Source organism: Drosophila montana, unplaced genomic scaffold (genome assembly GCF_035044405.1).
Source record: "Drosophila montana isolate Dmon_TW-CO22-7 unplaced genomic scaffold, ASM3504440v1 contig_3218_1, whole genome shotgun sequence".
In the NCBI taxonomy this organism is placed as follows: Eukaryota; Metazoa; Arthropoda; class Insecta; order Diptera; family Drosophilidae; genus Drosophila; species Drosophila montana.
This window is the reverse complement of record NW_026998098.1, coordinates 539858-555781: the sequence shown is the minus strand read 5'-3', so window position 1 is coordinate 555781 and position 15924 is coordinate 539858. Positions and strand designations below refer to the sequence as shown.

Sequence of the window (15924 nt, the reverse complement as noted above, 5' to 3'; positions counted from 1 at the left end):
TTTCGCGAAAAACGTATCAAATAAATTTTCGATCGGATTTAAGCAAAAAAGTTGAACATTTTCTGCCAAATTTCCAAAGTTGCGTGTGGAAGACAAGCTTATATCAAAATTCAAAATTATTGCTGGACTTGAACCAGCAAGGTCCCGCTTGATAGTCCGACGCACAAACACCAACTCTTAGATCTTTGTGTAACTTAAGGAATTATTTATTTATTTGGGTAAAAAGGGAACAAAATCTTTGCGAATCTTTTTAATAGAATAAAACACTGATCTTTTAAAATACCCAGCTCAAGCTAAAACGCATTCGGAGGCCTTTTTGGCTTCTCTTAAATTCAATAGGTGATGTTTTTGCATTGGCAGCTTTGTCGAACCTTCACGACATCGCTTTCAGTGATTTTTTGCTCGGGTATCAACGCGCTGGCAGACTTTCATTAACTTGTCAGTGGGGCTTGCCAAAAATGTCACACGACGACAACGGCCGCGACATCAGTGGCCTTTTTTTTCGGGCCAGACAAAGCAAAAGGTTGATCTGGTATTGTTTTTCGCAATATTCGTGAGGCTGTCTGCATCTGATAAATGCTTTAGGTAGACAGGCATGCTAGAGTATTCAGCGCCGACGTGGGTTCAATTTACGGCCTTTGAGATGTCTGCTACCCGGCGAACCGCAAGTCGAATTGCATATGGCTGACATTTACTTAAGTGTCTCCTCTGAGAGAGGGCTCAAAGCCACTTTGCACTGCTGTAGTTATCATAACAATTATGTAGCAGAGACAATGCCACCAAATGCGCTCGAGAAACCACTTCAAACAATGACATAAAACAATGCCAGAGGAATGCCTGCGCCGTTTGGAGTATTGTAGTTTGCAAATTAAATAATTCCCAGTTACATTTCCGTTTCGCCAGTGCGTCGACAATATTATTTCGCATTTGTTGGCTCCTCAACCAGTTACCATCTATCCGTTAGCTAACAGTTTCCCAGTTTTTCAGCTCCCCAGTTGCCGAGCTGTTTCCGAGTGCTAATTGTGCGGCCGTTGCCGTTGCCATTGCCAGTGCCTTTGTTTAAGCACGACAGCGTCCAGGACAATCTCTGGAGTTATGTGACTGCAATAACACTAAATTGGCTAGATATCTCGCGGTTTTGCCGCTGTGCTGTTTCTCAGCGCTTCTCAAATTAACCCAAAGCGTTCTGATTTTTTAAGGTATGATATTTAAACAAGTGCTTTGAATCTTATGTTAAAAATATCTTCCGCTGTTCTAATAAATCTACAAAATTTATAAGAGTATTTCAAAAACTAGATTACCTAAACGAGAGCTAAGCGTTATTCGATGATTTTAAGTAACGCTTAGTCGACATAACATTCAGAGCCTGCCTAGCGCAGGTGTCTGAGCGTCGGACTAACAAGCAGAAGGATTTAAGGAATTAAGCATATTTTTTCAATGATTATATTAATAATAATAGTGATATTCATCCTAAATTTCTTTTTTATATAATTATATTTCATTAGAATTTGTTATAAGTGACAGAAATTGTAGGTACTCACGTTTTTTGAACCATGTCCGATTCGCTTTTTGTCCGGCGTGCACTCAGTGGGTTAATTGACAAATGCTAGTTGACGCTATCGTCCAGTGCATTTAGCTTTTAATTGTAGCAAAGTTTTGGGGCGCTGCATTTGCATATAATTATGCTGGGAGTTTTATGCGCATTCGCGCTATCTGCCATGCTTCGTCCATGGATCTGTGCGTCATTCAGTAGTCATTTGTTGATGTCTCTGCGGCTGTCACTGGCACATCGCCTAACCATATGCAATGCAATTGCACAAAACTGTCCATCAACGCTGTCATTTACTGGCCTGAACAGGCCCAAGCTGTCGTCCTCATCCTGCGGCTGACGGGTGGCGGCTGCTGATGCATTTCTTAAATGTTTGCAGGCTGTAAAATTTATTTAAACGCGCCCCTGTCATACACATGACAGACAGAAAGAGAGATAGGCCAAGGGACATACGCAATGCGTCATCGTCATAGCCATCCTCTGATTCTGATTCCGATTCTGAATTCCGCAGCTGGTTGTCCCTTGCGGGCCAAGCAATGCAATTTGCATTTAGGCAAGCGGCACGACGAGGACTTTTGTTTGCAGCCATGTTGCAAATTAATGCAATTTTTGTGGTGCCATTGACAGGTCGCAGAGCAGCAGCAGGAACGTCTCTCGCCAGCGTGTACTCGTATGTTTGGGCTAATAGTTTTGCTGAAAAGAAATAAATTAAATTGATGAAGTTATTTGGATTTTTTATTAAATTGATTAGTTTTTGTTGCCAAAAATACTGCCAGACTCTAACTATTTTCTTTTAAAACCAACATATTAAGAAAACATTTCATAACGTTAAGTAAAAATTATTAGTGTGAAAATAAAAATGTATTTACGTATTTATAACAGTTTGAATATTTAAAAGGATTGCATTTAATTATTAATAATAATAAGTAAGTATTAATAACAATATGATTATAGTCTTCAATAGCCAAATAAAGTTCTTAGTCTGGGCAGTCTTTTAGAAAAATTAGTTAATTAACAACCTTTTCTACATTAGCCTAGATGCATTGGAGCTTACCTCATTTCAATCCTAATGCGATTTCCTTAATTACCAATGTGATGAACTAAGCGAACCGTCAACAAATTTTCATAATTTTTATGTTAACATTTTTCCTTATTTCAAGGCAACTTCTCGTTTGTGATGCCTTAACCTCATTTCCCACTTGAGCTTAAACATTGCACATACGCCAGGTGGTCCCAGCCAGATCCAGAGCCAGAGCTGAGCGTTTGTCTGGCCAGCGCAGCGTTGTTGTTATTTTGATGTTTATTCGGGGCGTGGAACGTTGGAAACTGGTTTGACAAATAGCCGGCGGCTTATATACAATGCAGAGAAGATGTCATTGTCTAGATTCATGTTGTTGCTTGTTGTGGGTGCTGTGTGTGTGTGTGTGTGTGTGTATGTTATGCGAGTGGGCGTGTGTGTGTTTGTTGTTTTGTGATGTTGCCTGCAGTTTGTGCAATTCTTGTGCATTGTTTTTGTTTTCCTTAACAACTTGCTGATGTTGTGGTTGGGTTTGGGTCTCGGTTCTTTCGTCTTCTTTCACTTTTGCGTACATTTGCGGCTCTGAGTGGCGGGCTGCAAGGACACGAGCTGCAGCACATTCGCTTGAGTGCTATTAAAATGCGCCCAGGGCTGTTGATTGGTAAAGAAAAATGTAACATGTGGTTTACCTAAACTTTTACTGGGCCAAAATGGCTCTGGGTACGAGTACGGACTGCCAGCTGTCTCAATTGATGGCTGCACGAGAGCCTGACACCTTCATATCAACTTGAAGACAAACGGCCTTTTAAATGGCACCAGAATGCAGGCCAAACTTGTGGCTCTGAACGAGTTGGGCTGTGGTTAAGTGGCTGGCATTGGTGTTGTGATGTGTTTCAGCTGTGCTAACTGCTGATAATTTGTTGCCTGGCAGGAGAGAATGTCGAGGAGTGGGAAAGCGTACACAGCAGCAACAGACAGCTAAAGCATCAGACCTGATTTTCCCATATACCTCTGTGCATTTTGCGTACCTACAGCGGAATTGAATCTGACCAAAACTGCTCTCCAAAATGTGTACTTCACCTATTTTACTTATGTTTGTCAAAAGAAGATTTAAAAAAGCAAATTGTATTTACTTTTGTGAATATTCAACGCAATTTATTAAAAACACAAACTAGTTTCATTTTAAATAGACGGCTAATACCAAATATTTATTTTGGGTACTTTGTGCGCTTAAATACGCATAATGAATCATTTTAATTTTTGGTTAAATTATTAAATATTTAACCAGCACTTAACCTTATGCTAATATAAATTATACCTCTACGGTTCCTTTGTGTACCTGTTTGTATGCACTGCAAATATTTATATGCTCGACATATGCATACACAGGCATATATTCATATATATGTATATACATATAGGTTTGTATGTATTTATATGCATATATATGTGTGTAGATTTTGCGCATAATTATGCAGAGTTCACTTCCTTTTTGTTTGGCCAACGCAACACTTTGAATTCGTGCAAATGCTGTGAAAAAGCTGCGCATGGGCGGGTCAATTAATGGTCAAAGGGTACGTTAAATATTGATGATAATATAGAAAAAATATTCCATATCCATATATTCATATGCACATATAAAATGTTATATAAATAAAAACAATTCTTGAGACGGTTTTGAAAGCATATGCCATGGGCTAGGCATCAATTTTATGTGTAGTAATTAATTTATCTCGCAATCAAGTTATCCTAATTTGAGCTAGTATTTCAATTTTAATTTCAATTAAAAATACATTTTACTTAGGCAGTAGCAACCCCTCTGTAAAAATGTTGTCCCTACGCCACTGGGATTTTTCCGTTCCTCGCGCACAGTTGCGTGGAAATAGTAGTTGGCAAAGCGACCGCACGAATTTTCTTAATGAGCTCAAACGCCACACATTGCCACACACGCACACACACTTACATAGTTGCATATAAACTTTGGCCTTTATTTGCCGAACGTTATGTGCAACCACACATTTTATTATTTCTTGTTTAAAATGTGTTAAAAATTTGCTTAGCTTAGCGTGCTGGAATTCATTCCACCCTGGCAAATGCAAATGCAACTGAACTTATGCGAAGGAAGCAAGAACAAGTCGAAGAAATGTGGCTCAAAGGCTGCACTGCCACGCCCACCGCCCTTAAATGCCACAAGCGAAAAGCTCTTTAAGACATTACAATTAAATTAAATTTCATAAGCCGCCAAACGATTTAAGTTTAATTATAATTTTTTACGGCGCGTCCAAAAAAATCAAGAAAAACGAAAATCAAGGGAAAATGTGAGCAAAAGAAAAGACAGAGGTGAAAAGTCTGGGTAGTTGAATTATGAAAAGCGTGTGGGAGCCAAAGCGGAAGTACACAAAAGAGAGAACAATCTCTCTCTCTCTCTCTCTCTCTCTTTCCCTCTCTCTCTCGATTGTTTCTGTTGTTATTGTATTTTGGCAGCTGGGCGTTGGCAGCTGCTTCCACTCATTAGGCGCTTTATTAAGCGAGATAATTAGCCGAAGCACGTAACTTGCAGTTAATTGATATTATTTGAACTCCACGCTCATTATGTTAAGTCTCTCTTAGTCTCGCACTCTTTCGCTCTCTATCTCTTTCTCGCTCGCGATGTTGCTGCCATTGTTGCAGTCACTTAACCTTTGAACTTTTTGCAATTGTGCACAATTAAGTTGAAAATTGTGTTATAATGTTAAGTAATTGTTTATGAGCCGATTCAGCTGGCCAACATTTTTGGCTGCCGAAACATTTAAAGGCTATTAAAAGCAGCCGTGAGCCAAAAGTGAGGCCAGCAGACGAACGCTTGAGAGCATTAGTTGCCAACTTAAAGTGCTGCTTGGTGGAAGTCCTTACAGTCTCTCAAGTTTGAGCCCCGAAGTTTTGGGGTGCTTTGTTTAGTCTTTTTTGTGTGTTCCAAGTCCATTGACCGCAGAGTCCATTTAAATCTATGAGCTGCTCATTAGTCGGCTTGCAGTTAATTAATTTGATTTAAGCCCGCACAAACACACACATACACACACACACACTTTGACACCAACAGAAAACTCACCTCAGTATGCGATTTAACGACTTTAATTAAGGCAAAAGTCGTTGCCAGACATTGACGTCGACTGCGCCGCCGACTGCTACGCACTGACCTCATTTTTTATAGTCGACTATAAATAACAGAAATTATGTGCACGCCGAACTGGACGGCACTGTAAAAGACGCACAGTTGCGGCAGTGGGATATACGAATTGCGACTGAGACGAGAGAGGGGAGTGGGTCTGCTAGTGGGTCTGGCAGTCGGTCTGGCAGTGGCTCTGGGCATGTCCCGTCGCAGTTTTGGGCGCGTTTTTCAGCGCCAGTTAAATGCGCTGCCATGAATTTTAATTCGACGACACTTTGGCCAAGGGACACGCAACACGACAGTCGCCATCGCAATCGAAATATATAACAAAAACAAAATGGAGAACAGAAACATTCCAAAGAGAGAAAATACATAATGCTTGTTGCGAAAAGAAATTAAAGTAAAAATCAACTCTGACTGCATATACATTTGCACAGCGGGTCATCATTGAACTGTGGCACCACTCGCCAATTTAGTTGGTTAAAATTTTCAAAAATCATACCAACTACTTATAGTGTGTCTCTACATTAGCTTTCAATTTATATTAACCTAAATACTTAACTAAATTAAAGAGAATCAGCTTGCTCATCACAATTAAAACTTGATCTTTCAAATGGTTTTCCCATGTATATCATAAATATGAGAGAAGTCCTTAAGTCACAATGGCATTAACAGCTTAAAATATAAGCTTAATTTATTCGGTTAAGAAAATAAAACCTGATACAAATTTCTTGCTTTGATATTTCTATTAATTTTGAATAGCAAAGTACTTTATGATCCTATGTAAGTGGTTACCTGTTGTATGCATCTCTCCCTCAATTTCACTTGGTAACTTTTCAAAACTTTTCCATTGTTTATGCCCAGGAAAATGCGATTTCGGTAGGGGTTTGGTCAAGTTGGCGACGCTCTGACGCCGACTGGCCGTCCACCACAATCGGCATTAATTTAGCGGAAGTAATGCGAGAAATTGTTGAAGTTCCAACTGCTCCATACAGAGCAAAAATATTGCTCATTGTCCTTCGCATTGGGCCGAGGCTAATTGGGACTTGGCCTATACGTTTGATCATCTCACATGGGCAGCCTCCCGACGAAGACCTTAAATATATTAGCCAAAGGGTTTTCCAAATGTGCTTCTTTATTTGTATGTTTACTTTTATCTATTTTCTTGCTTGGTTAATTTTAATGAACAAGACATTTAGTTTTATATATATACTTTTTTTGGTCGCTTCTTTAATTAAATAAACTTGCCCTTTCTGGTTTTAATGGCCATATTAGTTTTTATCGCTCAATGTTGGACTTAATGCAGGCCAGCAGAGGAGCCACATGGTGCACTTGGGTGGGGTTTGAGGCGTGGCAGGTTTTGCTAATTGCCTTTTTGTGCCTATCGAATAATCTTTTGGCGTTTATCAACAAATGCCACATGGCGAGCTTATGTTATTTCATTGTATTATGTTAATGTCATTCTAACGTGAGCTATATAAATATATCTAGCATATGATTTATAGGCCATATTTACAATATAGCTAATGGACGCATTTGTTACGGCTGTTTTGTATTAATGTATTGTGTAGTCGATGTTTAAAAATAATTGGTTAAACAGGTTGATAGTCTATGTTGAAGGTATATCATAAACATGCCTGAGAATATATCTACAATTCGCTTGAAGATTTTGCATATATTCGAAAGCTAATAGAATATACTTCACATCATTTTCTATAAGGAATTCTCTTTTGTTATTCCAACATTTTCATCTAAAGTAATAGCTGTGCCTTTTCTTGTCAGTCGTAAAGTTTTCCGGGTACCTGTCGCCCGCATTCGTTACACCACAATTCGCCAGCCTGCAATGAATTTTGTAAGCGTTTGCCTCGGCTCATATAATCAGAGAAGCCCGAAGAAGCACCACTCAAGCTTTCAACATGAATTCGACACATATTTAAAAACTCATTCACACGTCCTGCCAACTTATTTAACAGCTCAAGTCACAGTTCCACAGCAGGCAGTAGAGCAGTTGTATAGATCTTGTGCGATGTACTTAAATTACTTGAGGACGAATGCTGCTCAGCTTGAATGCAATTTAAGTACGTACTTCAAAAGCAAATGTTTTATAGAGCACCCATCTCATAGATACACACCCACACACACACACACGCACAGAAACACATACAATATCTAACTGTAGAGCACTTTTCGCCCAAAAAAGACACTTTGCACGGAAGCCGACACATTCTCGTCCTTGTCTTCGTCCTGTTGGCACTCAGAGTTGCCTCAGTTTAGTATTTCTCTTTTAGTTTTTGGGTTTTACTTGTTGTACTTGCTGTAGTGGTATTGTATTTTATTATTTAAAAGCCTAAAATCTATGAAGTGCGGTGCAAATATTTGAAATTGTTAGGGCAACATTTGCAACTGACTCACTGACTACTGCATTTGACAAGAATATTTAATTTAACTGGCGAGGCACAAGACGAACCCCACACATGCTGAGAATTTTGCCAAGTGAAGCTGCTACGATTGCTGTCACTCTATAGCCTATGGGGCATAGTGGCTTTGTGACGCAGTTTGCAAAGTTCTATTACAAAATAAGCAACAATTATTAAATTTCCTAAATATAGATATATTGAACAGTATAAACATTATGACAGATCTAAAAATGAGTTATATTTGATAATTTTATATCTTGAAGGAATGCATGTTTACTCTCAGAAAGCATTCAGGAGTATATTCTAAATATATGGATATTTAAATATTGGTGGTGCATAAATATATACACATAATTTTAGTATTTATATTTAAAGATAAAAGATATTTTTGGTTAATTTATAGGAACATATTCATTCAACATGTGCTAGTTATTTCATTTCCAGTGAGAGTAAATAAAAGTCGATTTTCTTGCAGCTATTTCGGCTCTTTTTTGTTTCTCGCTATTTACTATTTCGTCAAAGGTATTCAGCTGAGTGCTGCTGCTTCCGTTTCCGGTTTCATGTTTACATTTGTGTTAAATGCAAAGCTGCAACTCGTAGGTTGCAGTTCTTTTCGAACCACGACAGCTACGTGCACAGCTTGGGGCCAATGCGATGCGGTGAGTCTCCAATTTGAACAGAAAGTAATGCGAGAGTCAAGTCAAATGCAGGAGCCCACGCAAGCCTGCCCAGCTCTATTTATCTTTAATATTTAAAATGCTCTATTTACCGTAAATATTTTCATGGTAATTTACGCAAATTTACATAAATAAGCGCTGTGATACACCTTACCCCACACACACACTCACACACACTCACACACACATAACACACACCACAGTGAATGCACATGCCTAACTGTTTTGGTTCGACGTAGCCTCATTTGAAAAATGTCAAACGCAGTCCACCCATTAAATTGTGGGTGGACGCAACGTTCAACGAACCAGGACACAGGACATGGGCGAGCAGCACAGTGAGGACTCAGGCGCGCCATCGTTTGTTTGGCCTAATAGCTTTTCTATAATTTATCATGGAATATTTATGGCACGCGCTTTTGTATCTAGGAATTATGCATTTATTATTCAAAATGCTTTTTATGCCACCAAACAAACGACTCCTGTGCCTCCTGCAATTGCCATCTGACAGGGGCGCCTACCCATAAACGTTGTCAGCGTTTAGTTTAGTTTGTTGAAAAATTGTCATATTTACAATGTGGGCACAGAACACGCCTCTGTCTCTGCCTCTGCCCTTCTTCCATGTCCTGGCCAAGTTAATTGGCAAATTTAAATTGAATACATTTTTAATGATAGTGCAATGGACTTTGCCCAACTATTTCAGTTAGCAGCTGCAGTTAGCTATGTGTGTGTGCATGTATGTCTGTATAGATGTATGTCCATATGTCATCATTACGAGTGAATGGCTGATGTTGTTGTTCTTGTTGTTGTTGTTGTTGTTGGTGGTTGGCTTATTTATGTTGTAGCGCGAGCGTATTAAGCCGTTTAATGATATGGCCACGATTTATATGGCTCAAGCGTAATTGGCATCTAAAATGACTGAAACTTAAATTGAATTCGTTGCTGGTTGTTTCGACAGATATGGGTTAAGCACTTGCTTTAGTATTAGATTGAATGAGTCATAGGTTAAATTTATAGTTAGGCTTTTAAATTCGAATTTTAAATTGTTGCATCTTTTCAATCGTCTAACTAGCTGAATATTCTATTGGGTATAGTTAGTACAAAAGAGTCTGAGTCCTTTTTGGTGTTACAATCCAATAGTTTCTTGTGAACTGCAGCAGAAGTTTCTCTTCTTCACATAAGTAGCTTTCACCTGATAACTGGCAGCTGGCCTCATTCAACCGATTTCCAGTATCCATTTCAATTGCATGGCTTTTAACTTTCGTTTCACTCCGAACTAAGTAACCTCAACAAGAAACTCTACTTTAACTTTCCCCACGACAAACTTTAGCATTGCGTACACCTGATCCCCGACTCGATGCTTCGCCGGTAGCGCTCTGGTAGTCCAATGCCATAAATGTCAATAGACCAAAAACCATTATGCATAATATTGCAAGCGGCACTGCAGCCACATGCAACTTCCACGGGCAGCTTCAGCTCCTTCAGGGGCCGCGTTGCGAGCCTTTACCGCCATCTCTCGCCGCATGCTAAACAATATTTCTCCATTACAAAACAATGGACCGAGTGCATAACGCAACTGCTTCGACTCCTGCTCCTAGACATGCCGCTCCCTCTGCTCCTTTGAGGACAAGTAACACCTTTTACTTGTGGCGTTCGGTGTCAGTGAAAACTTTTGCTTTTTCTGCTTGGCTTTTTATGTTAGCGTGTTGCAGTGTAGCGTCTGCCAGCCACGGCCTGCTCATACCTTGCCGCCCTAATATCTGCAGTTGTCGCCGCAACTTTTCGTTGTCTACTTTTGTGCTGTGGCAAGTTTGCGCTTGCTTATTGTCCAGCGCAGAAAACTTTGGCCGTTTGCTGCTAAATTGAAAGCGACTTGCTGCGCAGTGTCCTTGTCAACGCTCTGCGATCAGTTGTCCTTGGCGGTGTAAATTGTAAGACAAATAAACAGAGGCAGTCGCCTTGTGTTATATATGTTCAAGTAAAGAACTTCCAAGGTAATGCCCCAAATAACCAAATACAATTTACAGAAGAAAAATGTAGAAGCTTTCGAGCATAGATTGGGAATGAGGAGGAATGCTTGTACTAGTCTTTGAACGTTCAATAAATAGCAAAATCAGGTAACATTTTGGCTAACATCTGGAAAAATTAGCTGAATTGGCAACACTGTGTAAGAGTTAACAGCATTAACTATGTTTATCGAACTTAACTCGATTTTGATTTGAAAGTCGCTCGAACATTCAACAATACTATCAAAGGAGAAACTACCAAATCACCTCAAAGAGAACATCTAAGATTCTGGAAGAGGCACCCCCATCCTGCCCAGAAGCTGCAAAAATTGGTGACTTGACTGCCGCATGTTGTTCTTGCCTTGAACAGGCAAAATTTTGAATATGTGCAGCAAACGCAATTTGGCGAGAAGACGTTCAAAATGAATTTTCTTTATGGTTGAGAGTAAAAGTAAAAATAATTAAGTTCATTTTTTCGCATTACACCTGCTTACGCTTATTAAAAACATATCATTTAATAATTTATAGATTAAAATTAATGTATTCCAATATTTTCCTTGGCGATTTTCTTATTTGATTTCGTATTATTCTTACACTTTCTGTTCCATATCAATTTAAGCCGCTTCGTAGTTATTTAATCACTTTTTTTTTAAGATTTTGTATAAAACATAAATTTTTAAATAGCTCGATGTCGTGCCCAGATTTTGATTTCGTTTTCATTCACAATGTATCTCATTTTGTTTTTGGCAAGTCACAAAAGTAAACAAACTCTTAATTTAAATGAATCAATACTTAAAACGTGTAAGAAATTGTCAGTTAACGTAAATGATAAATGCTGTACCCATGCTTTTAATGCTTTGGCTGTTTGCCACGATAAAATCCCACGATGGCTTCGCGCGACAGCTCCAGTCTTTCGCGAACAGTCTTATAATACTGAACGCCTTTTAACTGATCCATAAATTGCCGCAAATAGCTCAGATATTGTATTTTTCCCTTGGGCTTGGCTTCATTGGGACACCAGCAAAGCAGCACCAATTTCTCTCGCTTTATTTCCTGTTTGGTTACCAAACACACATGGGTGTATTCCAGATCGAACACTCCATAGCGACATTCGATGGGTCCATTGCGAGTGAGATCCTCAAGGAACTGGTTATAGTCGTTGTCCCGCGGACCGACGGTCTCCACATCGACAAAGGCATCGGAAACGAGGCGAAAGATTATGTAACGATACTCTTTGCTCTTGCGTATGGCCTCGTAGATCTCAAAGCATTTTGGGCTGCAACTGACGACGCTCATTTTTTGCGTTAACTTATCAAAATCTGAAACCTTATATAAATTTAATTTTTCTGCTAAGTACTTCTCTGAAGTGCTATTAGAAATAACTATTTCAGCATAGCTCACTGGGTTTTGTGTGGGAAAAACAAACCTCATTTGAAAGCAAAGTCAACAACAAACGCAAAAAGTGCCGACAATTGGAAAAGTTTCAGTCGTCGCATCCATTTGAATTGCATACTCCTTAGAAAACTCACACATCAACTGGCATATACACACATATTTACATATACTAAATACGTAAATGCATATCTTTAGTTGGCATAGTTTTCCTAACTGTCTTCTTTTTGCAATTCCATTCACTTTTTTCGAGTGCAAGCCAAGGCCTACGGCGGCAGTTCAACATTTTTTCCTTGTAAAAGTTTATTTGAATTGCAAAGTTTGTTGGGGCAAGAGAAAAGAAAAAGATGCTTTATGATAATTGAACTGAGCTCGTTTATTTATGGGAACTATAAGAACAATTTCTGATTAGAGATGCAAGAAAATATCGAAATAGTGATTTATTATAACCGATTTTAGCTGACTATTTTACTTTCGGAGTTTCAAACTAGATCACTTAGTTTCTGAAAAAAGTAAGAGCCACTTAAAGAAAAATATGAAGACAGAAAAAGGACAGATGAGGGAGTTCAGAGTTAGTTCCTCATATATGTTTGTTTGATTATCAATATGATATGTACAACTCACTAGAGACTATATAAATTACAAATAAAGATGATACATATCAAAGAACTCTGCATGTATAAATATCTTTTTAAGTAATGGGAATGCTGTGCTTTAAAAACCGCTTCGACCCAAGACTCATTCACAAAATCACTCCTTACGAGATTTATTGCGCTTGATATAACTAGGCAGGCTGTTGTGCTTTGTAACCAGTTTTATACCAAATACCCTTTCCCACTTCTCCCTCTGTGCATCCATCCCTTGGCTCAAGCAAGCGGATTAATCACTTTACGCTTTAAAACGTTAATCATTGCGGGGAATGCGCAGCTTTTGAGCTTTGCAACGCTTTTAATTCAATTTGGCTGCGCTTTTGCCAAGCATCCTGGCAATAGGCAATTACCAGTAATCGAATTTTGCCACGACGAATCCGTTTGAAACAATAAATTGTTCACTTGCAAGCCCGAGGGTAGTAGGTTGATAGCCGAAGGGGCAGGAAACAAAATGCCAGCAGGGGTCGAGTCAATTCCAACAATTACCCAAAAATGCAAATGCAAATTGCGCGTGTCGCCGTCTCCAACAGCTCCTCTTTTGCCACCCCAATGGCGGGTCGGCGTTTTTGGGGACATAAAACTTAGCCCCGGCTTAAGCTCTTAAGCTGAACTTTCACTTAACCGCAGCAAAGCGTTAAAAGCATTCCATATTAATGTCTAATTAAATGCAGCGTGTGCCCGCCCAGACAAACGAGCAGCCCTATTTGCTGAGGCTCGAAAATAAAATTGCGAGACAGCTTCATTTGCATTTTAGATCTGGACATCCTGGTCTGTGCGTCCCGAAATGACAATCGGATGTATTTCATTGAAGTGCGTCCAGTGGACAACTCGCTTCCTGCTGGTTCCAGCCGGCCACTGCTGGCTTCCAGATCTGGCCAGCTGCCAGATGCCGCCCTCTTTCTGATTCCTCTCATACATTTTGCAACGTTTTGGTAAAACAATTCGTGAGTGGAGCTGCCAACCATTGCTCAGCTGTTGCATTTGTTAAATAAAATATCAGTTGTCATTAAAGGTGCTCCATGCTGGCTGATTGTGGACCTCCTTCTGCTTCCGGTGCAGCTCCTGCTCTTGCTCCTGCATCATCTGGTCTGCATGAGAGAGCTGCGTTCATTTGTCACTCGACTGCGCTTGACAATTAAAAATTGCAATCAGCTGAGAACGAGACAGCTGCCAGAAGCCTCAAGTATAACATCATGTTAAGTCTACGTTGATGACGTTGCGCTGCCTTTTTCGACACTTTTTCTTGGCTCTGACCACTGCGCTTGATTTCCCAAGCAAATTAATCGCTGCAAAGTTGACAGACAAAAAGCAAAAAGTATGCACTTGGTATTCAATGCATGTGCGTCCAATTTATGCGGCAGACTGAACAAAGCTTTGCAGAGCTGAGTGTGGGAGCAGCTGCAAAAGCAGATTGCAATGCACATGAAAGACTTACTGTCAAAGATCTATTGTTCTTGAGGGGGAAAAAAATAACAAGAGCAGCTAATTGCGACACGCTTAAATAAGCTTACATATAAATTACGGCTTTGTAGATATGTGAGGAAGTGAAGCTCGTAATTGCTGAGTTTGGTCACAATATCATAAGAAAACAGAATAGTTTTCCATACATAAACTTGTTTTTGGAACAATTCGAAGACTTCATTGAAAAGACTTGCCTATGCAAAGTTTCGTTAAAATAGAGATTCGATAAAAACGTCCCGCCCGTTAGGAAACAAACATTTATTAACCCATGCAATTACAAGGTTTTTAAATGTTTCCCGCTCGATTAAAGAAAGTTTGACCACATTTGGTAAACTTTAATTTTCATAAATTTGAAAAGTAAAGAAATGAGTAACATATGGACCCGCGAGAATTTCAAGATCATGCCAAAATCTCACTCATCCCTCATACCTTTAAACCCTTTCCCGTCATATCCTTTTAGATCTCGACGAGATGGGGATTTCCAGCAACGTAATTTCCAGCCTGATCGCATCTCTAATTGAATCGGACAGACGAACAGATAGAGAGACAGACATGGCTATATCTGCTTTTAATAATGGTCAAGGATATATATAGCTTATGGAGTCGAAAATGTCGCCTTCAATTCGTTTAACATTGTATTAAAAGGCTTTAAAAATAAAACATTATTATTATTAATATTATTTGATGCTTTCAGCTAGTGTCATTGGAGCCTATTAGACACTTGTGTATGTTTACCCGTACTACCCAAGAGTATTGCGCTTTAATTTGCGATCTATTATTGTGCGGCTACACGTGTATCTATTCACACGTGCTCACGCATACGCACACATGAATATACGGCGCCCACAAAGCCCACAATGAACTGTTAACGGGGCGTATGCGTGTTAACATATTTGATTTGTATATTTCAATAGGCAATGTCGCAGTGTATGACCCTCCTCCAGCACCCCCACCCAATGCTATTTGATGGGTTTATTATTGAGCAAATAAATTAAAATTGTTTACCTTTCACCGTATCTAGATATATTCACTGCGAGTAACAGAGACAGCAAACCTTTCTCTGTGGGCTTCTGTCCCGATTCAATTGCGGTTTCGTGAGTGCGCGTATGTTGTGGCAACTTTATTTGCGCAAATTAATGGATAAATGTTGGCACACACACGCAGGCATATATATTATGTATACGCACATATATGAGCATATAGCATCTGTAGATATAATAAAAACAACAAAAAGGGAAACAGAATAGAATATTCGATATAATGTGAAAAGCAATATGATGGCATACATGAAAATAAACAAAAGTATGCGAAATATATATTTTGCATATAACAGCAGGCAATTGAATGAAAATGTTTTTCTCTGAATCTATATTATAAGGGGGGTTGCACGAAAACAAGACCCGGGGTACTCGCACGCAATGGAACATTGCCCGGAAACCAGAAAAGGCAGCACAACATGGAACTGAAACACAAATTGTCTAAAAATAAGGAGCTTCATTTGAAATAGATATTTTGCTGTTGCCACTGAAAACATGTAAGTAACAAGCAGGAACGAGTCTATGAGATGCCTTTGCTAAGCGAGAATAATTTAATTCTGACAACTTTTTAT

At 39.2% G+C, this 15924-nt stretch overlaps 1 protein-coding gene across 1 annotated transcript; it reads right to left on the bottom strand.

Moving 5' to 3' along the window:
* Positions 1-11256: 11256 nt before the first annotated feature.
* LOC135433672 (cofilin/actin-depolymerizing factor homolog) lies at positions 11257-12201 on the bottom strand. Its single transcript, XM_064689844.1, has 2 exons — positions 11654-12201; positions 11257-11582 (listed from the first exon to the last, which is right to left on the bottom strand). The coding sequence occupies exon 1, from the start codon at positions 12106-12108 to the stop codon at positions 11662-11664; it is 447 nt and encodes a 148-aa protein (XP_064545914.1). The 5' UTR covers positions 12109-12201; the 3' UTR covers positions 11257-11582; positions 11654-11661.
* Between the last annotated feature and the right edge of the window lie 3723 nt (positions 12202-15924).